The following is a 24,833-nucleotide window of genomic DNA, read 5'->3' on the forward strand; positions in this document are numbered from 1 at the left end:
GTGTACATCCTGTGGGAAATGGAACTGGGACGGGTGGAGACGTGAAACAAAAAAGATTAGCCGGGTGCCAGTAGCTCACTCCGCCTGTAATCCTAGCTACTCAGGAGGCTGAGATCTCAGGATCACGGTTCAAAGCCAGCCCGGGCAGGAAAGTCCATGACACTCTTTTTTTTTTTTTTAAACTTTGGAACTATAACCGTTTATTCATATTTTACAGATAGACAAATCGACAGACATGTTGGTACACACATGATGGAGCATGCTTAGATTTTAAAATCGGCCGTTTAAAGTTTTTGGAATTCTAGCAGTATTACTTTGCTTAATTATCATGGAACCACATGGTCAATTTAAAACACAAAACTTTGCCAACAACAAGAAACCTTTCAGTACACAGGAGACAAGACACAGACATGTGGCATGGCATAATGGTGCCAGGGCTGGTCAGGTCAGGGGGGAGGGTCACAGAATCAAGTCTAGTTGGTGCGAAATTGAGTTGGCCCGAAACAGCAGCTGAGCTTCCATGATGCCAAGATGGCGCATCTGCCACATGGTCAATGCTGGGGTGAGACTGTTGTGCCAGGCCGCAGACCCCAAAAGACCAAGGAGCTGAATCCGATGCAAGCACACGAGAGCCATTTATTGCAAGCTTGAGCATGGACTCAACAATCATCACCAAAGTAGCAGGTCAGAGTTGTGAGTCCGTGAGACTCTTATCTCCAATAAACCACTAGAAAACCAGAAGTGGTGTGGTGGTCAAACGGTAGAGCGCTCGCCTTGAGCTGAAGAGCTGAGGGACAGCGCCCAGGCCCAGAGTTCAAGCCCCACGACTGACAAAAAAATAGTTAATGAAGGAAGGAAGAAAGAAAAGAAAGAAAGGGGGGGGAGAGAAGGAGAAAAGCCAGAGTGGAGCTGTGGTGCAAGTGGTAGAGTGCTAACCTTGAGCAAAATAAGTTCAGGGGACAGTGCTCAGGCTCTGAGTTCAAGTCCCAGGACTGGCACAAAAACTAAAGAACCTAAAAAAAAAAAAAAAAAGGGCTGGGAAGGTGGCTCAGTGGTAGAGCGCTTGCCTTGCATGCATGAGGCCCTAGGTTCGATTCCTCAGCACCACATAAGCAAAAAGACAAATGCCGGAAGTGGCGCTGTGGCTCAAGTGGTAGAGTGCTAGCCTTGAGCTGAAGAGCTGAGGGACAGTGTCCAGGCCCAGAGTTCAGGCCCCACGACCGGACCAAAACAAAACAAAGCAAAAACAAAAACAAGGCCTGAAATAACTTGCTCACAGTCATCCATTCGTGAGCTCCTCACACAGTCTGGCTCCAGGCCCCTGGACCTAGGAAACCAAGTTTTAGAGCAGTTATTGCTCAAGAGCCATGCTGGGAAAGTAAGGACAGTGTATGGTATTGCATACCTGTAATCTTAGCAGGCAGGAGGATAGAGAGTTCAAACCCAGTCTGGGTTACATAGGAAGATCCAGTCTGTCTCGAAACAATAACAAAAAATAGATTAGAGGGCAATGACCCAGCCATAGGTCTAGCCACACCGAGTGCCCATTCCCAGGCCCCAAGTCTGTGGCCATCTGCCTCACTAGGCAGTGCCCTGGCTGTGACAACATGTCTATGTGTTAATCCCCTCCTGGTTCCGGAGCCTAAGCCAGCCCTGACCAAGCCTGCTGGTTCCCACGGACCCCAGAGTGAGGGGTGAGGAGTGGGGGATGACCAGGCCTTGTGGTCAGAGCTCCTGTGCCCAGTGAGGAGGCAACCCTCACTTGGAGGGACTCCAAGCCCTCAGCATTTTACCTCTGTCCCCTCACAGATCCCCGCACCCTCCTTGAGCTCCTTCCCACTGGACACCTCCACTCCTGATAGTATCTACCCCCCTGTGATTAATCGAAGAGTCTCACAGGCTTTCCTGCCTGGGCTGGCTTTGAACTGTGATCCTCAGATCTCAGCCTCCTCAGTAGCTAGGATTACAGGTGTGAGCCACTGCCACCTGGCTTCTTTTTACTAATTAACTGGAGATGAATCTTGCAGATTCTAGCAGGTGTCTCCCAGCACCCTAATCCCCAAAGCCTCATTCTTTCAGCACAGGGGAAACTAGCCCCCAGTGGGTTCTGATCACCAAACTCCTGCCTGGTCCCCCGTGGGCTCACTGCGAAGTTAATAGAACTCACGTGTTTGTGAGGCCTCTGGGAAGGGTAAGGGTATGGTTGTGGGGGTGGGGGAGGCAGGGAGGCCGGGTTCTACTCAGAAAACCTTTCCATTAGCCGTTCCTGGCAAACGGCCCAGAAAGATGTCAGAAGAATGGACTCCAATCTGCACCTCTCCAATAATGAATTGCAATTCCCTTTCCTAAAGGAATGTGAGCTGTAGCTCAAGTGGTGGAATGCCTGCCTGGCAAACGTAAGGCCCTAAGTTCAAATCCCAGTACAGCCAAGAAAAATGTGCTTTTTTTCCTAAAGGGATTTCTTAGCATTTGATTTCATCCCTACTCTGACTTCCCAATCAACTCTCCAGCCAGACTGTCTCCCTAGATCTGAAATCTTACCTCAGTGACAGCCTCGTACCTTACGAGGACCTTCAGCCCTGAACTCACATGTGGGCAAGTTTCAAGCATCTCCTGAGGGCCCAGGCTTACCCCTTTGTTTAGTCCTCACTGGAGATGGTGGTGGAGCCTGGTGACATTCTTATAATACAGTGTGGCAAAAAACATGGCTGTCAAGTGGGGTGTGCTGGTGGCTCTAGCTACACAGGAGACTGAGATCTAAGGATGAAGGCTCAAAGCCTGCCCAGGCAGAAAAATCTGCAGATTCATCTCCATTTAATTAGCAAAAAGAAGCCAGGGGGCAATGGCTCACACCTGTAATCCTAGCTATTGAGCAGGCTGAGATTTGAGGATTCTGGTTCAAAGCCAGCCCAGGCAGAAAGTTCGTGAGACTCTTATCTATAATTAATCACAGAAAAAGCTGGAAATAGCACTGTGGCTCAAGTGATAGAGTGCTAGCCTCAAGCAAAAGAGCACAACACCCAGGCACAGAAGTTCAGGTAGAGGACCCAGGCCAGAGTTCAAGCCCCAGGACTGGCAAAAAAATAAGAAAAAAGCAAAAAGTCAGAAGAGGAGGAATGGCTCATGACTCATATGGCAAAACACCAAGCTTACACAAAAAAGCCAAACACCGGAATCAGCACACAACAAAAAACGCAAGTCACTTCCCAACTTCCCATACTCGGTGACCCCAAGACCCAAAGATGGCTGCTTCCAGCCTGAGCCTGAGTCCTGTCTTGCCCTCTCCCTTGATTGAGGGAAGCCAGCTGCCCCTGCAAAAAGAGGAGGAGGCTCCCCACCACAGGGGACACCCAGTTCAGGCTGCGTCCTAGTCTGTGGGAGACGTTGAGGCAGGGGTCATGGCCGAGCTGCACTTGGATTCCCGACCCATTGAAAAAGTGAGGCCTAGGGCTTTTGCGGTTGCTGGGGAGGCAGTGTTTGTTCCACAGCTGCAGATAACAAATACACTTTTCCAAGTCTGCTAACCCCGTACACAGCTTCATTTTTCTTTGCAGCACAAATTGTCCCCAGATGTCATGCTGTTTTTATCCTTCCCCCTGGAGGGTAGCCTCTGGAGGCCCAGGGAGGGTGTGTGAATTACTCATCCCAGCATCCTCTGAGCCTGCCTGGTGTCTGGCCCCTGAAAAGTCAGAGTGGTGACTTACTGGCTAAATGATGCAAGACACCCGCAGGGACACTGTCTTATCTCAGAAAAACCAGTAAAGGATCTCAGAAGGGGGAGGCAGGCCCACCCAGTTTCCCCAAGCTAAGTAACCACTCTGAGCCATGCCATCTGCCTCCTACTTTTTGTAATTTTGTGTCCATACTGCGGATTGAACTCAGGGCCTGGACGCTGTCCCTTAGGTTTTTCATTCAAGGCTGGTGCTCTACCACTTGAGCCAAGGCTTCACTTCTGGGGTGTGTGTGTGTGTGTGTGCGTGTGCGTGTGCGTGTGTGTGTGTGGTGTGTGTGTGTGTGTGTGTGTGTGTGTGTGTGTGTTTAATTGGAGATAAGAATCTCAGGGGCTTTCCTGCCTATGCTGGCTTTGAACGTTGATTGTCCGATGAGCTACCAGTGCCCAGCTTCTCCCGCCTCTTTAGAAAGCTGTCACCCCCTTGTCCAAAAAGAAATGTACTCTTGGGGCTGGGAATGTGTCTTAGTGGCAGAGGCCTTGCCTAGCATGCATGAAGCCCTGGGTTTGATTCCTCAGCACCATGTAAACAGAAAAAGCAGGAAGTGGTGCTATGGCTCAAGTGGTAGAGTGCTAGCCTTGAACAAAAGCAGCTCAGGGACTGTGCCCAAACCATGAGTTCAGTCTCCAGGAGTGGCAAAAGCAACCAAACAAACAAACAAAAATGTACTCTTTACCTGACTTATGTAACTGTAACCCCTCTGTACATCCCCTTTATAATAACAATGAAAATTAAAAAAAAAAAAAAAAAGAAATGTCACCCTATCCCAGGACCTCCATCTTGGTAGTTGCACAGATCCCTGGTTTCCTCTCATCTCTATTAAAAAAACAAACAAACAACAACAACAAAAAACTAGTCTAAAGCTGGATGCAATGACTCCAACCTCTCAGCTATTCAGGAGGCAAAGGCAGGAGGAGCTTGAGTTCAAGGCCAAACTAAGCAAGTTATTAAGACCCTATCTAAAAAACGAAATAGAAGCCAGGCACCATGGTTCATGCTTGTAATCCTAGCTATTCAGGAGGCTGAGGTCTAAAGATCACGGTTCAAGGCCAGTCTGGGTAGGAAAGTCCATGAAACTCTTACTCCAATTAACTACCAGAAAACTGTATGTGGCACTGTGGCTCAAAATGGTAGAGTGGTAGCCTTAAGCAAAAGTGCTCAGGGACAGCACCCAGGCCCTGAGTTCAAGCCCCATGGTGACAAACAAAAAAAAGAAGCAATAACAAAAACAGCCTGAAAGGTTGGAGGTCAGGCTCAAGTAGTACCAGAAGGCCCTGGGCTCAATCCCCAGTATAGGAAAGAGAAGAGGAAAGGGAAAGGGAAGGAACAGCGTGGTGCTAGTGGCTCATGCCTATAATACTAGCTACTCTGGAGACTGAGATCTGAGGATCACAGTTTGAAGCCAGCCTGGGCAGAAAAGTCCAATTACCAATCTCCAATTACCACTCAAAAACTGGAAATGGAGCTGTGGCTCAAAGTGGTAGAGTGGTAGCCTTGAGCAAAAGAGCTCAGGGACAGTGTCCAGGCACTGAGTTCAATCCCCATGACTGACAAAAAAACACATAAATAAAGAAGTAAAAAAAGAGAGGAGAAAGCTGGGCACTGGTGGCTCACACCTGTAATTCTAGCTACTCAGGAGGCTGAGATCTGAGGATCTCGGTTCAAAGCCAGCCCAGGCAGGAAAGTCCGTGAGACTCTTTTTTTTTTGGATCCAGTCGTGAGGCCTGAACTCTGGGCCTGGGCGCTGTCCCTCAGCTCTTCAGCTCAAGGCTAGTGCTCTACCACTTGAGCCACAGCGCCACTTCCGGCTTTTTCTTTTTGCTTATGTGGTGCTGAGGAATCGAACCCAGGGCCTCTGGCATGCAAGGCATGAGCTCTACCACTGAGCCACCTTCCTAGCCCCTCAGATGCCATTTTTATACCCTTGTCAGACAAAATAATGCCTACAAAAATAATTTGATAAGGAAAGAATCCTATCCCAGCTCACATGTTCACATTTTTGTTTGGAAAACGATCCCAGTGCCCATAAAAAGAAAAGGACAGTGGTGTCCTGTCCCCAATTGGTCTCCAGCAGCGCCAGAGGCTGAAGGCTGGAACACCTTCCAGCAAAAACATTGGGCCCCGGTTGGAGCCCAGAGCCCCGTCTGGGTCTGGTAGAGCTGGCCCCATGCCCACCCAGCTGAGCCATTTCCTCCACACGGAGCAAGCTGCCTGCCCGCCGGGAGGGAAGGGCACTGGTGCCTAGGCAGGGGTGGGGCTTCCATGGGGATCCCCCATTCTAGAGGAGGATGCTCAGGTACCCTGTAGGTGCTAAAACCACCCAGGGCTTTGCAAGCCCAGAGCCCCTGGCCCTGCCTCTGACTCATACCCTGTAAGTAGTCCTAGATGGTGTGGCTGGTTTTGCTTTTTTGGTTTTGCTAAGACTGAGGCTTGAACTTAGGGCCTGAGTAGATATCTTATCATCCTCACTCAAGGCTGGTGTTCTGGGCTGGGAAGTTGGCTCAGAGGTAGAGCACTTGCCTCGCATGCATGAGGCCCTGGGTTCGATTCCTCAGCACCCCATAAGCAGTAAAAGCCAAAAGTGGGGCTGTAGTTCAGTGGTAGTATGCTAGCCTTGAGCTGAAGAGCTGAGGAACAGCGCCCAGGCCCAGAGTTCAGGCCCCACAACCCCCCCCCAAAAAAAAAGAAAGCTGCCAAGGATATTCTAGAACCTTACAGGAATGTACCTACCTATTTCTCAGGAAGTGCTAGCCCTGTGAACTTCCCTGGCCCCCAATTTTCAACCAGAAGAGGGAAGCAGGGAACATACAAAAGCTCAAGAAGGGCAGCGCTTAGCTGAGATTGCACGAAGGGAGACGGAGGAACTGGTCCCCAACACTGCGCTTTGCTGGCCTTCCTCTTGCCTCTGAATGGGGCGGAGATGGGAAGGACATCCACGATCTTCCACAAGCCAAGGCTGGGAGCTGGGGACCAACAGCACTGTCACGCTCCCTCCAGCTCCACTCGGGGATGGGATGGGACAGGCACTACTCCCTTCATCCCCCGGGGCTCCTCTGCACCTCAGTATGATATTCCACCCTGTTCCAGGCCCCAGTCTCTCTTCTGCAAGGAGCACTGTCCCCAGGAAACCCACCTGTGCCAGCCCGGAGATACATGTATCTCTCCCTCTCCTTATCTGGGATTCTAAGCACAGGATGAGAAAACCATCTTTATTGTTCATGACGAGGACAGCGGGACGGGGGTGGGGGGTGGGAGGGGGAGATGCTAGTCTGAGGACACAGTCACCCCTAATCCCTGCTCACTCTGACAAGAGGAACTAATGGGGGGCTCTAAGAGCCCTGTCCACTGAGGTCCCCCTTCCCCTTAGGGCCCAACCCCATGTCCAGATGGGCTCCGCCCTGTCACTCCACCTCCTGAGCAGCATCCTGAGAAGGCCTGGCTGGTCAGCTCTCGAGTGCCTGTGCCGACCCCAGGGCTTCCCTGGGGATGTCAGGAGAGGCCATCCTCTGGGACGGGGCTGCCAGGGTAGTAGTAGTAGTAGTGGGAGATGGGGGCTGGCGTGGTGCTGCCCCAGCCGAGGGTCTCAGGGATGGAAAACTCTGTCGGAAGGAAGGAGGGGAGAAAAGCAATATGCAACACCACCCATTTTCCATCCCCCCCCCCCGCTTGGCCTCAGGACCCCCATTAACTGAGACCTTCCTCCATTCTGGCTTCTGGGGTACTGAGCAGGGTGGGGTGCTGCTGCACCTCCTCCCTCCCAGGGACCCCAAAGCTCAGCTACCAAGAGGCAAGAAGATCAGGAGATCCAGCCCACTCTCCCTGGCTGCCAGCTCTTTTTTTTTTCTTCTTCTTCTTCTTTTTCTTCTTCTTTTAGTTGGTCATGGGGCTTGAACTCTGGGCCTGAGTGCTGTCCCTCAGCTCTTCAGCTCAAGGTGAGCACTCTACTCCTTGAGCCACAGTACCACTTCCGGTTTTCTGGTGGTTTATTGGAGATAAAGAGTTTCATGGTTTTTCCTGCCCAGGCTGCCTTTGAACTGCGACCCTCAGATCTCAGGCTCCTTAGTAGCTAGGATGACAGGTGTGAGCTACCAGTGCCTGGCTCCCAGCTCTTTTTTGGGGGGCGGGGGATGGGTCCAATGGTGGGGCCTGAACTCTAGGCCTGGGCACTGTCTCTCAGCTCTTCAGCTCAAGACTAGTGCTCTACCACTTGAGCCACAGCGCCACTTCCAGCTTTTTTCTTTTTGCTTATGTGGTGCTGAGGAATCAACCCAGGGCCTCATGCATGAAAGGCAAGTGCTCTACCACTGAGCCACCTTCCCAGCCCCTCCCAGCTCCTTTTGAACTTGGGTATAGATTCAGGAATAGCTGGGCACCAGTGGCTCATGTCGTCTGTAATCCTACTCAAGAGGCTGGAGATCTGAGGATTGCAGTTCAAAGCCAGCCCAGGCAGGAAATTCCTTGAGACTCTCATCTCCAATTCACCATCAGAAAACTGGAAGTAGGGGGCTGGGAAGGTGGCTCAGTGGTAGAGCGCATGCCTTGCATGCCAGAGGCCCTGGGTTCGATTCCTCAGCACCACATAAGCAAAAAGAAAAAAGCCGGAAGTGGCGCTCTGGCTCAAGTGGTAGAGCGCTAGCCTTGAACTGAAGAGCTGAGGGACAGCTCCCAGGCCCAGAGTTCAGGCCCCATGACCGGACCCCCCCAAAAAAAAAACAAAAAAAGAAAACTGGAAGTAGAGCTATGGCTAAAAGTGGTGGAGCGCTAGCCTGGGTAAAAGATCTCCAGAGACAGCACCCAGGCCCTGATTTCAAGCCCTACAGTGGAGAAAGAAAGAAAGGAAGGAAGGAAGGAAGGAAGGAAGGAAGAAAGAAAGAAAGAAAGAAAGAAAGAAAGAAAGAGAGAGGGCTGGGAATGTAGCTCAGTGGTAGAACACTCGCCTTGCATGCATGAGGCCCTGGGTTCGATTCTTCAGCACCACATAAACAGAAAAAAAAAAAAAAAAAAAGCTGGAAGTGGCACTGTGTCTCAAGCAGTAGAGCACTAGCCTTAAGCTGAATTGCTGAAGGACAGCACCCAGGCCCAGATTTCAGGCCCCTTGACTGGACCCCCCCAAAAAAAGAGAGAGAGAGAGAGAGAGAGAAAGAAAGAAAGAAAGAAAGAAAGAAAGAAAGAAAGAAAGAAAGAAAGAAAGAAAGAAAGACAGATGGGCCAGGTGCCGGTGGCTCATGCCTGTAATCCTAGCTACTCAGGAGGCTGAGATCTGAGGATCATGGTTCAAAGCCAGCCTGGGCAGGAAACTCCGTGAGACTCTTATCTCCAATAAACCACTAGAAAACTGGAAGTAGTGCTGTGACTCAAGCGGTAGAGTGCTCACTTTGAGTTGAAGAGAGCAGGGACAGTGCCCAGGCCCAGAGTTCAAGCCTCATGACCAACAAAATAAAAAAAAAAGAGGGAAGGAAGGAAGGGAAGAAAGAAAGAAAGAAAGAAAGAAAGAAAGAAAGAAAGAAAGAAAGAAAGAAAGAAAGAAAGAAAGAAAGGAAGAAAGAAAGAAAGGAAGGAAGGAAGGAAGGAAGGAAGGAAGGAAAGAAGGAAAGAAAGAAAGAGGAAAGAAAGAGAGAGAGAGAGAAAAAGGGAGACAAAGATTTGGGTGTAGATTCTGGGGAGTATATGGAGGAGGGTGCCCACCTGTATCTGGCAGAGGTCCAGCAGGATATGGACGTCCAGCAGGCACCAGAGCTCACCCAGCAGGGAGACAAGGATGCCCAGGAGGTCCAGCCAGCGGCCCACAGTCAGCAGCAGCACGAAGAGGCCGCCCATGCGCACAAGAACTGTCTGGACCTGGCTCTGCAGGCTGAAGCGCTGATGCCGCTGCTCTTCTACAAGACAGGCCCCACCTGTCACCACCAACCACTGCCATACCCAGGCCTGGCTCTCTTAGCTGCCCAGCCTGCTCCCAGCCTTCCTCCCTGCCCTTCCTCAACCCAGTTCCTCTTTGAGCAGCACGGGGAACCCAGGCCTACCTCTGGCTGCACAAACCTTTGCTGATCACCCCAGCCACTTCACCAAAGCTTAATGGAAGTCCACGCTCCTATACCACACCCTTGTCCCTTCCACCTTCCTCTCTCCAAAGCCTCTCATGGCTCCTGGCTTCTATTGTTTTCTTTTATGCATATGCCCCCAGTCCTCAGGCTTGAACTTGGGGTCTGGGCATTGCTCTAATCTGATTATTTGCTCCAGGCTAGTACTTTAGCTTTTTTTTTTTTTTTGTCGGTCGTGGGGCTTGAACTCTGGGCCTGAGCGCTGTCCCTCAGCTCTTCAGCTCAAGGCGAGCACTCTACCACTTGAGCTACAGCGCCACTTCCGGTTTTCTGGTGGTTTATTGGAGATAAGAGTCTCACGGTCTCTCCTGCCCGGGCTGGCTTTGAACTGAGATCCTCAGATCTCAGCCTCCTGAGTAGCTAGGATTAGAGGCGTGAGCCACCAGCGCCCGGCAGTACTTTAGCTTTTTAGTGGTTAATTGGAGATAAAGAGTCTCACCAATTTTCCTGTCCAGGCTGGCTTCAAACAGTGATCCTCAGATCTCAGCCTCCCTACATAGCTAGGATGACAGGTGTGAGCGGCCAGCACCCCACATGGTTTTTTCATTTCTTTGAATTGGATCTCTCCACCTGTGTCTAGACTGGCCTCAAATGCAAGATCGTGTTTGCTTCTAGCTCTTGAGTGCTGGGAATACAGGCAAGTGCCGTTATGCTCACCTGGCTTCTGTTCCTGACATTATAATCCAGTCTCTACTGATCAGCTAAAGTGACCTTTTAGCCATATCAACCAGATGAAGCTGTTCCCCTGTTTATAACCCTCCCAGGACTTCCTGTTGAGTTTAGAGTAAAATCCAAACCTCGCGATACTGACATGCAAGGTCTTGCTTGCTGTGGCCTGAGCCACTTCCAACTTGTAGCTGACTCATTCCCCGCTGCTTCCTACACTTCCTTTTTGCTCATTGGACATATTGAGCGCATTCCCACTTTAGGGCCTTTGCACTTGCTGTTCTTTCTGCCTGGTCCTGAAGCTCCCACCCCCTCCTTACTCTGCAGCCAGGTGGCTTATCCCAGACACCACATCTAACCAGATCCCTTTGCCTGCTTGGGACTCTGCAGTGGTTTCTCATCACACTGCCCAGCCTGGTTGATCAATGGGGTCTTTAAGAATGTGGCCAGCCTTCCCCAACACCTCTACCCCATGCCCTTGGGGTATACTGGTGCATGCTGCACATGGGCAACTCCAGCTGCTCTGAAATGCCCCACCAGACTGTGTCTGTCCCAGACCAGGATGGCAGAGCTGGGGTCTGAGCCTGGGGCAAACAGTGGGCTGTGATCACCAGTCGGGAGGACGCAGCCTCTTGGCCCTCACCCTGCATGTAGATGACCAGCAGTGCATAGCAGATGGTGAGTGGTGTCCAGAAACGCACAGCCTCTGAGGTGCTCAGGAAGTCCCGGTTGATGAGGGCCACGGCTGCCAGGTCACCCACGGCAAAGGCCACGGCCAGAGAGCGGCCCAGCAGCCTGGGGAGACGGTAAGCACCGGCCAGCAGGCCCAGGCAGACCCCGCAGTAGTTCTGGCTGCTGTGCAGTTCGTAGAGACAGAGGACGTGGCGGCGGAGGCGCTGGGCGCTGGAGCGCAGCAGTGCAGCCAGCCCCAGGCTCAGCAGCAGGTTCAGTGTGCGGTGAGGGGCGCCCTCCTGCAGGAAGCTCAGCCCGCAGCTCAGGCCGCAGCCCAGTGAGTACTGGCACAGCAGGTAGAGCTTCAGGTGTTCTGTGTTCCCAGGGCCCTGTGGGAGAGGCGGCTGCTGGGGGCTGTCATGTCACACAGGCTCCACTGCAGGAGGCTGGAGGGGCTGAAGGACCTGGAGAGCCTTCCAAAGAGGGGGAGCCCTGTCTTTGGGATGGGCCCTAGTGGAGGGTTTCCACTCGCCCATCTGACTCCTGGAGGATGACCATCAGAGCCCAGAAGACTTGGCTTCAAACTCAAGTTGCATGGGATGGGTATACCTGTAATCCCAGCACTAAGGAAAAAGGATCATGAGGTCAAGGCCAGCCTGGGCTACAGATCATGAGCCTGTCTGGCCAAGTACTGATGCCTTACTCCTGTAATCCTCGCTACTTAGGAGGCTGAGATCTGAGGATCACAATTTGAAGCCAACCCAAGGCAGGAAAATCTGGGAGACTCTTTTCTCCATTAAACCACACACACACACACACCCAGGAGTGGTGCTATTGCTCAAGTGGTGGAGGACTAGCCTTGAATATAAAAGCCCAGACCCAAAATTCAGACCCCAGAACAATAACAAAAAAAAGCCTGTCTCAGCATGGGTGCAGGTGGCTCATGCCTATAATCCTAGCTACTCAGGAGGCTGAGATCTGAGGATCTCGGTTCAAAGCCAGCCCTGGCAGCAAAGTCCATGAGACTCTTAACTCCAATAAACCACCAGAAAACCGGAAGTGGCGCTGTGGCTCAAGTGGTAGAGCGCTTGCCTTGAGCTGAAGAGCTGAGGGACAGCGCCCGGGCCCAGAGTTCAAACCCCAGGACAAAAAAAAAAAAAGCTTGTCTTAAAATAAAAACCTCCTAGACTCCATCCCTGCTGGCTGTTGACTGTGGGCTCCAGCTGAGCCTTAGTTTCTTTACCTAGAACAAAAGATCACATCAAGCCCTTTGCTCCTATGGCTATGGGGACTGTGTGTGTGTGTGGGGGGTGCGCACATGAGCGTGCTGTGTGGGTATACCAGGGCTTGAACTCAAGCCTCATGCTCTCACTTAGCTTTTACACTCAAGGCTGGAGCTCTAATACTTAGCTATAGCTCTACTCCTGGCTTTTTTTTGGCAGTCAATGGGAGATAAGAGTCTCACTGACTTTCCTGCTGGAGCTGGCTTTGCACCTGGTACCTCAGATCTCAGCCTCTTGAGTAGCTAGGATTACAGGCCTGAGCCACTAATCCCCAGTCAGGCTGTGGGGATTAATGAATGCTGATGAATGAATGAATGAATGATGTTCCAAGCCTGGCTTTGGGAAGCTTGGTATCCAGAGCCAGCTTCTTTTTCTTGGTATCTGCTGGGAGTGCAGATGTGACTTAACCCTCAACAACCCAGGGAATAGGCAACTGCTCCTGGTCTGAACCGGAGGGAGGAAGGGGCTCCAGTGAACAATCCTCCTCAGTCCACTCCTGTGCTCTCACCTTGTTCAGGGACAGCAGTGTGGACACAGCCCGGAGGGAGAACTCCAGCACCACCAGGGCGGCCACCCGGGCCCCCACCACCGTCAGGATCAGGGCCAGCCCCACCAGGTGCACGGGCTCCAGCCAGGCCCACTGTGCCCGCAGGCGCTCCTTCTCAGGCTGCCGCTGGGGGGCACTGTGGGGAGGGGGCACCGTGGGGAGGGGGCACTGTAGGGAGCAAGTGCCAGCACCCCCTCCGGGGGGGGGCCCAGTCACCCACCAGGGGAGGCGTGCTCCTCCCAGCCCTCCCCAGAGTGGCCAGGGTCCCCACATGACCCCCTCCCCCTTCATATCCCCCTCCCTCCCACTCACTTGGCACAGCCCACGAAGAAGTACACTTTCAAGACGCTGCTCAGAACTGAGACTCCAAATGCTCCCACCAGGCCTGGGACGGGGTAGGCAGGGCCAGAGGAGGCCAGGAGGCCGCCGCAGGTGGAGGCATGGGGTGTGGGTGCAGGCACAGGTTAGCTCAGGGCCACGTGGATAGGGGGAGCCCACGTGGGAGGGACCTGCCACGCCCACCTGACAGGGGCCGGGCCCAGGCGGGAATGGAGGGGGCACTCACCTTGCAGGAGGCTGTCCAGGAGATTGGAGCCCCATTCCAGGGATGGGAGGCGGGGGAGCCAGGCAGAGAGGGACGGCAGGGAGAACATGGCAGCCGGGACCGGCCCCAGCCACCAGCTAGTTGGGCCCAGGGACAAGACCTAGTGATGTCACTGGGCAAAGGTATGGGGACTGGCAGTGGGGAGGAGCCAGGAGAGGTCAAAGGCCAAGTGGGGGGAGCCAGGGGCCTTAACCCTTGAGGGCTGTGGGAAGGAAGGCCCAGGCTGGGGTTCAGGGCCCTGGCTGCCCCCCTGCCCTGTCCAATGTGGGCAGTAGGCACAGGGGTGTCTATGGGCCTCTGTCCTACTCAAGTCTGGCGTCCACCTCTTTCTCCTCCCTCAGGGTTTTGAGCCTACACTCCTTTCTGAAGCCCACCTATGCCGGTCCTGCGCAGTTTCAGCCTAGGTGTGGTCTGTCCTTCGCGGTGAAGTAAGGGTCTCCCCTAGCCGAACACCAGGCTCTGTCCCAGGGGCTCCATGAAGCCCGAGGTCAGGGTCTGCTCTCTACACATGAGGCCTGAGGCCTCCCACTGCCTGGTGTCAGGTTCTGCCATCTAGCGCCCAGTGGCCAGGCTTTGTCCTACATCTCTCCCAAACTGAGATCAGGCTCTGCCCTCAGCCCAAGTCTGGGTCCACGGCCAGCTGTCAGGCTCGAGTCTGCTTCCAGCCAGGCAGGTTTGGACTCTTCCCCAGCTGAGGTCACTGCAGGGGCGCTGTGACCTTGGCGCTTACATTCTTCCATCGCCCACTAGGTGGCAGGCCTCACCGGGCCAGATGAGGTAGGGCTGGCTGTTGGAAACCTTTCCAGTCCTCCACCCTCCCTTCCTTCCCAGAAAGAGCCACAGCTAGGATGAGGTTTCACGAGAGCAGCTAAGTACAGAAGAGACACAAAGTAAACAAAATAAAAAAAAAATACTTTTATTGGAGTGTACATGGGGGTTGCTTCTGGGAACAGCTCCTCACCCTTGGGGAAAAGCTGCTTGACCCTGAGCTGGCCTTGTCCTGCTTGGTGTCTCTGTAGTGCAAAACTTAACTGTAGCTTTCTAAAGTAGCCCATGGTGGGGTGTGGCTGTAGTATGGAGTCTTACTAGACTCTGCCTTCTATTCTCTGAGTCAGCCAGTAGGTCTTCAATTAAAAAAAAAAAAAACAAAAAACCCCGGGTAGTGTCTGAGCTGAACTGTGTCCTCTCAAATTCAGTGCTGAGGGCTGGGAATATGGCTTAGTGTCTGTAGAGTGCTTGTGTAGCATACATGAAGCCCTGGGTTTGATTCCTCAGTATCAAACAGAAAAAGCCAGAAGTGGCTCTGTGGCTCAAGTGGTAGAGTGCTAGTCTTGAGCAAAAGCTCAGGGACAGTGCCCAGGCCCTGAGTTCAAGCCCAGGACTAGCAAAAAAAAAAAAAAAAAAGCCAGATGAAGTGCTGAAGCCCAGTCCTGCCCCACTAGAGATAGGAAATGGCCTCTGTCAGTTAACATGAGGTCCTGGGTCCAACATGACTGTTAAGCTTTTCATATTTCTTGTACCAGTAGTGGGGTTTGAACCAGAGTCTCATGCTCCCCCTTAGCACTTATTTATTATGTATTTATTTGCTTAAGGCTGCTGCTCTACCACTTGAGTTACATCTCTTCCAGCTTTTTGCTGGCTAATTAGAGATGAGTCTCCCCAATTTGTCTGTGCCAGTTAGATTCAAACTTTGATTCTCAGAGCTCAGCCTCTTGATTAGCTAGGATTACAGGTGTGAGCTACTAGTACCCACCTGGGCTGCTAAGAAACAGCTGGGACCTACATACACACAGTGGGGTGGTCAGGAGAGAACAGAGTAGAACATTAGGCTGGCACAGCATATGCCTAGCATGCTATAAAGTAATGAAACTAAACAAACCCTCCCTGGGCTGGGAAGGTGGCTCAGTGGTAGAGAGCATGCCTTGCATGCCAGAGGCCCTGGGTTCGATTCCTCAGCATCACATAAGCAAAAAGAAAAAAGCCAGAAGTGGCGCTGTGGCTCAAGTGGTAGAGCGCTAGCCTTGAGCTGAAGAGCTGAGGGACAACGCCCAGGCCCAGAGTTCAGGCCCCATGACCGAACCCCCCCCCCCACCAAAAAAAAAAACATAAAACCCTCCCTAATGCTTGGATCTCAGACTTCCAGCCTCCTGAATGTGAGAACAGTTTCTGTAGTTCCAGTCAGGGCAGCCATGGAAGACCTCACGGCCTCACTGGGGAATCCTTGGGGCTCCTCGTGTGGACAGTGCCCCCTAAGGGACACCCAGCCCCATGGTCCTGGTATAGTAATGCCCTTGTCCTGCCACTTGAAAGCTGTGTGGCTTTGGCCAGGGCTGTGCCATGCTAAGCCTCAGCTTCTTTGTAGTCAAAGAGGATTTTAGCATCACATTAGAACTGGTACAGAGTCACTCAGCTCATGATGCTGTTCCTGCCACAGCTCTTACTATGATAACAAGCAAGGTGCTGGGAATCAGTGACCCAAGACAGAGAAGGGACTTGAAGGCTTAGAGTGGAGCCTGGGGTTGTCTGCACTCTCTCCCAATCTGTTTGTAGGGCCTGGGCCTGAGTCTGTGGCTGGTCCTACTGGAGCAAGCCATGTCCTCTGTCCAAATGCCAGACTGTATCAGGAGGTAGGGGTCTGGCCAGTGTCAGGCCTAGGTGCTTTGGTGTTGGCTCCTCCTGGCCAGTTTCCGTAGCTCATCCCAGAAAAGCATGCTGAGGATGGTATGGGGTCCCAGTCGCAGATAGGCAGGGCCCAGACCCTTGTAGAGCGCCAGAGGACCCTCTTGCCGGCAGGTCTTCACCAAGCAGTCAGCAAGGCCCTTGTACAGCTCACCCTGGGAACACACAGGGACAGGGGTCACTGCAAGGGCTGCTAGGCCCCCCGCTGGCACAGCCAAGTGTCTGAGTGCTCAGGGCTCTGGCTGGCACATCAGAAAAGGCTCTGGTCCAGCTGGGAGGATGATAAGTGACCGCTCAGGAGCCTTCAGACAGACACAGTCCCTGCCAGGGAGCGCAGCAGGGCTAATGGCACATGGGCACCTTTGTCTTGGTCACATGGAGGCCAGCAGTGCCAGGGGAAAGCAGCTGTTCAGCCTTGGCTCCTCTGTTTACAGATGGTGAGTGACATTCTCAAGAATGTCACTTGAACTCTCTGACCCTCAAATTCAGCAACAGGGCAAAGAATGAAATCCTCAGCAGGAACCAGTGCTGGACACCTGTAAGGCTAGTGGCTCAGGAGGCTAAGATCTGAAAATTGCCATTTAAAACCAGCCTAAGGGGCTGGGAAGGTGGCTCAGCGGTAGAGTGCTTGCCTCACATGAGGCCCTGGGTTCGATTCCTCAGCACCACATAAGCAGAAAAAGCTGGAAGTGGTGCTGTGGCTCGAGTGGTAGAGTGCTATCCTTGAGCTGAAGAGCTGAGGGACAGTGCCCAGGTCCAGAGTTCAGGCCCCACGACCGGACCCCCCCACAAAGAAAACAGCCTGAGAAGAAAAGTCTATGAGACTCTTATCCTCTGTTAACCAACAAAAAGCTGGAATTAGAGGTGTGGCTCAGTGGTAGAGTGCCATCTTTGAGTGAAAAAGCTAATGGACAGCGCCCAGGACTTGAGTTCAAGCCCCAGTATCAGTGTGCACACATACACACCCCCCCACACACACATTTTTTTTTTTTTGCCAGTCCGGGACTTGAGCTCAAGGCTTGGGCACTGTCCCTGAGCTTCTTTTGTGCAAGACTAGCACTCTACCACTTGAGCCACAGCGCCACTTCAGGCTTTTTCTGTTAATGTGGTACTGAGAAACCCAACCCAGAGCTTTATACCTGCAGGGCAAGCACTCTACCATTAAGCCACATTCCCAGCTCCACACATAGAAATCTTCATATCAGAATGCTTGGGCCAGGTACCGTGGTTTATATCTGTAATCCTAGCTGAGCTCAAGCCCAAGTACTGGCAAGGAAAAAAAGCTCCGCACAGATGACTGGGACCTAGGTACTCAGGCAACAGTCTCAATGGGATGGCTGCCTACCCGGCATGCGTCCTCATGCCTTTGGCTAGGTGCTTGGGTTGGGGGACCCCCGACTCTCCAGTTCTCCTCCATCACCCCTGCTCACCCTGCCTGCTCCGTCCACGGGCTGATTGTACAGCCGTGTGCTGACCACGTCGAAGGGGGTCATGACGGCCACCACAGCCACGCTGCTGATCATGCCTCCAGCCAGGGCCACCAGCCAGCTGTCCTCCAGGAACCACTGTAGGGGAGGCATAGGCTTCTGACCCCACCTCTGCCCTGTACCACCCATGTGGCTACCCCCCCCCAACACGGAAAGGGCTGGTAAGGGTAGCAGATGAGATCCTCTTACTGTTCCCACCCCTACCCTGCCACCCCAACATCCTCCACAGCTTCATGGTCACTGCTGATCCCTAACTCTTGCTGGGCACAAGGGCCAGGCCACAACTTGGTTAGTTGAAGGGCTCTCATTTGTCAGCTCCCCTGGACTTCCCTGTGTAGGAGGCCGGTGACCTGCTCCCATTTGTGTGGGTGACCAGGCACCCCGGCCCCTTACCTGTTTCTCCTGTACCCAGGCCTTGGCTGAGGCAAAGGTTGCTAGCTGAGCAGCTGAGCCCACCATGACTCGGGGGACGGCCCCACCCACACCTCGCCACAATCCCATCAGGCCCTGCTGTCGCCAGATGGTCTCCAAGGCCCCTAGGACACTCTGTGGGGAGGGGAGGATGCAGATCACTAGCCAGCCTCAGCCCGGCCTGGAGTCCAGCCCCCCCCGCAACAGCCCCTGGGCTCACCTGGTGCTGGTGCTGGTGCCCCACGACCACTGTGGCCACAGACTGGGCCTGCAGCTGTGTCTTTACCTATGAAACAGAGGGCCTGAGGGTCTGGGGTGGAGCTGGGTGGCTGTGTACAGGCACCTGTCCTGCAGAGAGAACAGCCCAAACCCAGAAGCCCCAGCCCCAAACCTGAAGCTTGAGAGCGGTGAGGCTCTGGGTTTGGCCTGGGCTGGCATGTTGCTGGTACTTGGGGCAAGTTCCTCAGCCAACTCTGAGCCTCAATCTAACACTCCTAGAGTGAGAACTGAGTGAGAAGATGACTGTGCTGTGCCCTGCCCCCTAACAGGACCTGGGATCCTTGCTTAGAGGCAACTCTGCTTTTTTTTTTTGGTGGGTTGTGGTGCTTGAACGCAGGGCTAGGACCCTGTCCCTTAGCCTTTTTGCTCAAGGCTAGCTCTACCGCATTGAACCACAGCACCACTTGCAGTTTTCAGGTGGTTAATTGGAGATGAGTCTCAGGGACTTCCTGCCTGAGCTGGCTTGGAACCTCAATTCTCAGATCTCAGCCTCCTGAGTAGCTAGAATGATAGGCATGAGCCACCAGCACCTGGCTTCAAGCTGTGCTTTTTGTGCAGGTACTGGGGCTCAAACTCCAGACCTTGAGCTCCCACTTGGTTTTGTTCCCCTACCACTTAAGCCACAGCTCCACTTTAGGCTTTTTGGTGGTTCATTGGAGATAAGAGTCTCAGACTTTCCTATCCTCAATCCTCAGATTTCAGCCTTCAGAGCTAGGATTACAGGCATGAGCCACCAGAGCCCAGCTCAGAGGCTTTTCTTCTGAACATACACTAGACCACAAAGAAGGAAGAAATGTCAAACCAAGATTTCAGCCAGCCAGCCTCTGCCCTCTCCCCAGGCAAGGACCAGAAGGAACCCAGGGGATCTAGGATCTAGGAAAGGTCCTGGTGCCCAGAGCCCAGAGCAGATTACACACCTGAGTCAGAGATTTCCCAAGAAGTAGCCCCACCTGTTCTGGCCCCACCCTGTCCCACCCCATCCAGGATCCCAGAGCGTTAGTGGTTGGAGTGTCTGTGCAGCTGGGGTGGCAGAGAATGGAGACAAGGCACTTACCAGGTAAGCAGGGCTACCCACGAAGGCTCCCAAGGCCCCAGCCACCGCACCAGCCACCACAGTACCACCTGGCTGCTGGGCGAGGCCGGCCTGGCATGCTAGGCTATAGCAGTAAAAGCGGACGCCGTTCATGAGGCCCTGGTAGAGAAGGCCAGCAGCCAGTCCTTTCTGCAGGCCCCACAGCCCGTCAGCCCGGGCCACAGCCACCACTGAGGCCACAAAACCCCGGTAGAGCCGTGGGTAGGTGCCTTGGGCCTGCAGCTCCCCCTGCAGCTGCAGCCGCGTCTTTACCACCTCCAGGGGGTTGGTGAACACGCAGGCCAGGCAGCAGGCTGAGGCACCCAGCACCAGGTCCACAGCCGGAGGCACTGTCTCCACAGACTCCATGCCAGGAGTCAGGGCCATAGGATGGCAGGAATTATGCTGCTTGTACCTCCGCAGGGCCACAGGGCTGGAGACGGCAGAGACCAAGGGTCATGTCGAAAGAACAGGGGTCCGGATCAGATCGGCCCTGCCTGGTGTGTCTTGGAAATCCACCTGCAGGTCTCTGCTTAGCTTTGTGTGCTGGAGCCCGGACACGCCTCCTCCACCTCTGACCAATCGTAGCTGCTTCTGGCCTGGGCGGGCCTGAACCCTGGGATCTGGGGCAAAGTTCACTTGGGACTGGAAGAAGACTGGGGGTGGGGACTAGGTGCTAATTAGCTGGTTGAGCTCTTTCTTCTTTGGTCTTTTCTCCTTTTAGACATTGTTCTGCTCCAGCTCAGAGCCCTGGGCCCAAGGCAAGTGTCCTGGCAAGGCTGGGCACAGGGTTCACAACAACTCAGCAACTGTCTCATTTGGGCCGCAATTGGTGTGACTGCCCTTCCCAGGCCTCAAGCCTTCCAATCTGGCACTGAAAAGCTGTGGTTCTATGTTCAGCAACAGCAAAGGAAGAGCAAGGCGCTGGAGCCCTGCAGAGGTATTCTGCTTTTTGCTTTTGCTCTTTTGGTGGTGCTGGGACTGGACACAGGACATTGAGCATGCCAGGTAGGCCCTCGCTACTGAACTACACCCCTCAACCCTGAATCATAGGTGCTAGGAGCATGGGACCGTGCCCAGTCACTTCCTTTCTGAGCTTGAGTCTTCCATTTGTGCCCCCAGAGGGCGGGATCTGTATGGGATCCCAGTGAGTGGGTTCCTGGAACTGCCTACTTTCCCTATTTAGTTCTTGCAAATTTTAGCAAGCACAGCCTATGACTTCCTTCTCTCTCCTTAAGTAGAGCACTTTCAGGTTTTCATTTCCAGGACCCACTTCCTGGCTGCTCTGGCATGTCTAGATTGTCAGGGCTTTGGGAACACCACTCAGTAAGGGCCACTTGAAACAGGTACTGCCACACCCCCACAGTACTAACAGGTGGGCCAGGTACACAGAGGGAGATGCTGGACAGAGGGATGTTGGCATCATAGATTCACTACTCAAAATGGGCACAGTTTAAAACTCACTTGCTTGTTTCTGGAATTTCCCATTTCCATATTTTGAACGGCCACTGACCTGAACTATGGAAGGTGATGCTGATTAGGGGCTGCTGACTGGTTGACTGGGTGTGTGTGCGTGTGTGCCTGTATTGAGGCTTGGACTTAGGACCTCCTGTTCTCGCTCGGCTTTTTCCAATATTAAGTCACACCTCTACTCCCGGCTTTTTGTTTGCTGGTTCATTGGAGATAAGAGTCTTAGGCACTTTTATGCCCAGGTTGGCTTTGAACCATGATCCTTAGACCTCAGCTTCCTGAGTAGCTAGGATGATAGGTGTGAGCCACCAGCTCCTACCACTTCTCCCTTGCTCTCCCGAATACTTCATTCCTGGGTGGGATAGAAGTAGACAAATCAGGGCCTTTGTATGAAGAGGGACTTCCTGGTTCAAGCCATTTGACATTAGCACCTGCTTCCTAGTGCCTCCTCGTGGCAGCAGTGCATGAAGCAGGAAGGGTCAGCCCCCCCCCCCCCCCCCCAGGGCCTGAAGCCTCCCACAGCTCAGGCTGACCCAGTGCTGTGAATGTGAGCGGATGACAGAGGCCCTGGCGGTGAATCTGTGTGTCTGTTGTGAGGGCACAGAGCAGATGATGGAGGGTTTGGAGACCCCTCATCCCCATCTTGCTCAAAAAGAGCCAGTGACAAATCTTGGCAATATAACATATCTATTTTATTTAAAAAAAAAAACAAAAACAAACCCCAGACCACCTGCCCCCTGCTCTCAAGGGCTCGTACAAAGCACTCAGGAAGGGCCAGCTCCAGCCAGGCCAGGGACAGTCAGATGTCAGCGTGGCTCTGCTCTCCTCTCCCCACTTCGCTCCTGGGCCCTAGGTAGGCTCCAAAGGATGGAGGAGAGGCAGGGCAGGGCAGGGCCTTGGGCATGCAGGGCCTCTGGGCAGCCTTCCAGAGGCAGGCCGCAATGTGTGGTGGGTTGGTGAGGAGGAAGCATGCAGACACCTAGTGTTCCCGCTTCCCTGCACAGCTGGGAGAGTGTTCAAAAACGAACAAGGACTGCCGGGCACTCAGGACCCCCAGGGGGCCCTGAGCCTCTGCCCAGGCTCCTGACCCAGGAGAGGAGGGGGCCCCTGTCCTCCTGCTTCTTTCCCTCTTCCTTAGACAGCATCATTTCCATGGCCAGAACCGAGGCGGGGACCCAGGGCGGTCAGAGCATGTCTGCAGAGCCCACGGGGCTCAGACCTTTGCCCCCAGCAACCGCAAGCTGTGGCCCACCGGACATGATGTCCAGTGGGCACCACTCTGGATCCCTGGGAGTGGAGAGACTCGGTCTCAGGCCACATTGGGGGTGGGTGGGTCTGCCCCCGGGCAAGAGTGGGCGGGCTCCTGAACAGCATGATGACACACAACAGTGTGTCTGCTGGTCAGCTGCGGCCCCTCCCCGCCCTCCTGGACGCCACCTGCCGCCTCAGCACCAGGGGTCTCGAGAAGCTCGGCCTCGGCACAGGCTGTCGCTCCGCTGCCACGCGCTATGGATGAGGCTAAGGGCATCCTCGAACTTCTGCTTGCTGGAGGCTTCGTGGATCGCCTTGTGGGGGAGGTCCACCTGTGTTGGGGTGAGTGGGGAACATGAGGGCTCCTAGGGCCAGGAGGTGGGGTTCCGGGCTGCTGCAGGGGTGGAGCAGGAGGGGAAGGCCTCACTCAGCCTCAACCAAGAGTGGCCCTGTCCTTTCTCAGTAGTGCCGCTGCGTGGCGTGTCTTGTCCTGCCTTTGCCCTAGGCTTGTGCCCGGGTACCTGTGATCAGAGGCCCAGGCTCCAGGGGAAAAAGCCCTTCCCTGCCACTCCAGTTAGCTCCAGGCAGAGGAGGGTCCTGCCAGCCTGTATCCCCATCTGAGTGAGTACTATGTACAACCCCCCCTTTTTTTTTTGCCAGTTGTGGCGCCTGAACTCTGGGCCTGGGCACTGTCCCTCAGCTCTTCAGCTCAAGGCTAGTGCTCTACCACTTGAGCCACAGCGCCACTTCCGGCTTTTTCTGCTTATGTGGTGCTGAAGAATCGAACCCAGGGCCTCATGCATGCAAGGCAAGCGCTCTATCGCTGAGCCACCTTCCCCGGCTCCCTCCCCCCCCCTTCTTGGTTGACATCTCCTGGTATCCTTTTCAGCTCTTGTCACAGACTCAGTAGGAGCCAGGGCTTACCCCTGTGTCTGTCCCTGAGCTGCTGGCACAGTTTGACCCCAGGACTCTTCCCAGGAGGGAGTCAGTACCTGGTAGATGGCCTTCCACCCAGAGCTCAGTGCAGCCAGGAAGCGGTCCAGTTCAGAAGTACAACTCAGGTAGATGACCCAGGGTGGGAGCAGCTGTGGGCCGTCCTGGGAGAACTCCTGGGGAGATGGAGCTGAGGTGAGCGGATGGACACAGCTCTCTGCGGGGCCTGCACCCCTGTCTCACCAGCCCCTAGCCCCACCAGCCCCTCCATCCCGCCAGCTCACCAGGACACAGTACTCCTTGCCCGGCTCTGTGGAGACAGCACTGACGTCTGCCAGCCTGGCTGTGCCCAGGGAGCGGAAGAAGCTGGTCTGGCAGTCCTCGTGGCACGTGAACAGGCGGTCCTCAGTGATCACCAGGCAGCAAGGGACGCAGGGGCTGGGTGCAAGCCCCTGAGGGATGACCTGGACGTGGGAAGGGGGCAGGAGTGGCAGAGGGCATTTCCCAGGGTGCTAGGTACCAGCACGCTGCCGCCTCTGGGGGTCTGGCTAGCTCTGTCCCCCTTAGTAGTGTAGGTGGGAAGAGGGTGAGGAGGGAGTGGTCCCCACCACAGGCTGCCCCGCATTCCAGGCTGTTCCCCAGTTGCCCTTTACGGGGCCCCCAATCTCCGTCCTCACAGGCATCTCTGTGAGTGATGCCGGCGCCGGGGGCTGGGCGCTGGGGGCGCTGGGGGCTGAGACACTCACCCCTTTGGACACAGCCTGGCAGAGGTGCTGCATCCAGCCGGCCATCTCAACCTCGCTGTCGGCACTCAGCTCCAGGCAGGGTCGGTCGGCAAGAATGACCTGGAAGGCGTGGGGCCGATCCGTGGTGTTGGATCTCCGGCAGCCACCGCACTGTTCCCCCCTGGGCCAGAGGAGGAGGGTGAAATGGGAGCGAGGAGACACAGGAGGCAGCGGTGGCCAGTGTGGGAGCCCCTGGGGTGGGCCGGAGACCTGGACTCATGGTCTGCTGGCTCTCAGGTGGCTTCCGGATGGCCTGAAGCCTGCCCTTTCTGTCAAACACCTTTAACGTCGAGAATCGACAAGCTCCCATTAGATACCCACACCTGAGCAGGGAACAGGTGTGAACTGGCTCCTGTACTCTGTCCAGGGGAGCAACACCTCTTCCTCCGCCCTTCCCCATCATGCCTTGTGGCAGAGCTCCGCAAATCCCAGGGCACCGGTCAGGGCTGGAGGGGTAGAGGAGGAGGGAAAGGAGCAGGTAGAAACCACAGGGGGACAGCCATCCCAGACGGGAGATGGAAGCTGGTGACCAGGCAGGCATCTGGCCCCAAGCCCCGCCCAGCACGCCATGGGGGGTCACTCACCCCATGTTCACGGAGAGCAGGGGGATGACATCCGTGCGATCAGGGTACTGGTAGAGGATCCCATTGCTGTGGGGGTGCAGCACAGCGGGTGAGATCCAGCCAAGGAACTGGAGGCCAGATCCCAGGGGTGCCCCAGAAGGAAAGCAAGCCAAGGGCCTGCTTTCTATGGAAAGGAGGTGGGTGGACTCAGAGGGACAGCTGGGAATGCTGGCCCTCAGTAGACCTGGGACACCAGGTCCAGCAGCCCAGGTCGTCATCTGAGTACCTGAGGATGTCTGGGC

General features: G+C 54.4%; 3 protein-coding genes across 4 annotated transcripts in view; all 3 read right to left on the bottom strand.

The window, feature by feature from the left end:
* Positions 1 to 6,957: 6,957 nt before the first annotated feature.
* On the bottom strand, positions 6,958 to 13,650 carry LOC138838016 (transmembrane protein 82-like). Its single transcript, XM_070037022.1, has 6 exons — positions 13,563 to 13,650; positions 13,310 to 13,382; positions 12,959 to 13,133; positions 11,139 to 11,556; positions 9,417 to 9,607; positions 6,958 to 7,330 (listed from the first exon to the last, which is right to left on the bottom strand). Exons 1-6 carry the CDS (start codon positions 13,648 to 13,650, stop codon positions 7,175 to 7,177), a joined length of 1,101 nt encoding a protein of 366 aa, XP_069893123.1. The 3' UTR covers positions 6,958 to 7,174.
* Positions 13,651 to 14,501: 851 nt separating this feature from the next.
* Positions 14,502 to 20,056, bottom strand: LOC138838408 (solute carrier family 25 member 34). Its single transcript, XM_070037878.1, has 5 exons — positions 19,512 to 20,056; positions 18,399 to 18,464; positions 18,161 to 18,313; positions 17,711 to 17,845; positions 14,502 to 16,435 (listed from the first exon to the last, which is right to left on the bottom strand). Exons 1-5 carry the CDS (start codon positions 19,914 to 19,916, stop codon positions 16,253 to 16,255), a joined length of 942 nt encoding a protein of 313 aa, XP_069893979.1. The 5' UTR covers positions 19,917 to 20,056; the 3' UTR covers positions 14,502 to 16,252.
* Positions 20,057 to 21,669: 1,613 nt separating this feature from the next.
* Positions 21,670 to 24,833, bottom strand: part of Plekhm2 (pleckstrin homology and RUN domain containing M2) — a 38,124-nt gene continuing 34,960 nt past the window's right edge. For both annotated transcript variants that reach the window (XM_070037880.1, XM_070037879.1), the window contains 5 exons: positions 24,553 to 24,618; positions 23,930 to 24,089; positions 23,468 to 23,647; positions 23,243 to 23,359; positions 21,670 to 22,582 (listed from right to left, as the gene is read on the bottom strand). In XM_070037880.1, the coding sequence (XP_069893981.1) occupies positions 22,445 to 22,582; positions 23,243 to 23,359; positions 23,468 to 23,647; positions 23,930 to 24,089; positions 24,553 to 24,618 (661 nt within the window). In that variant the 3' untranslated portion in view covers positions 21,670 to 22,444. The remainder of the gene's footprint in view (positions 22,583 to 23,242; positions 23,360 to 23,467; positions 23,648 to 23,929; positions 24,090 to 24,552; positions 24,619 to 24,833) is intronic.

Source organism: Dipodomys merriami, unplaced genomic scaffold, assembly GCF_024711535.1.
Source record: "Dipodomys merriami isolate MVZ:Mamm:240054 unplaced genomic scaffold, mDipMer1.0.p SCAF_28, whole genome shotgun sequence".
NCBI classification, from domain to species: domain Eukaryota; kingdom Metazoa; phylum Chordata; class Mammalia; order Rodentia; family Heteromyidae; genus Dipodomys; species Dipodomys merriami.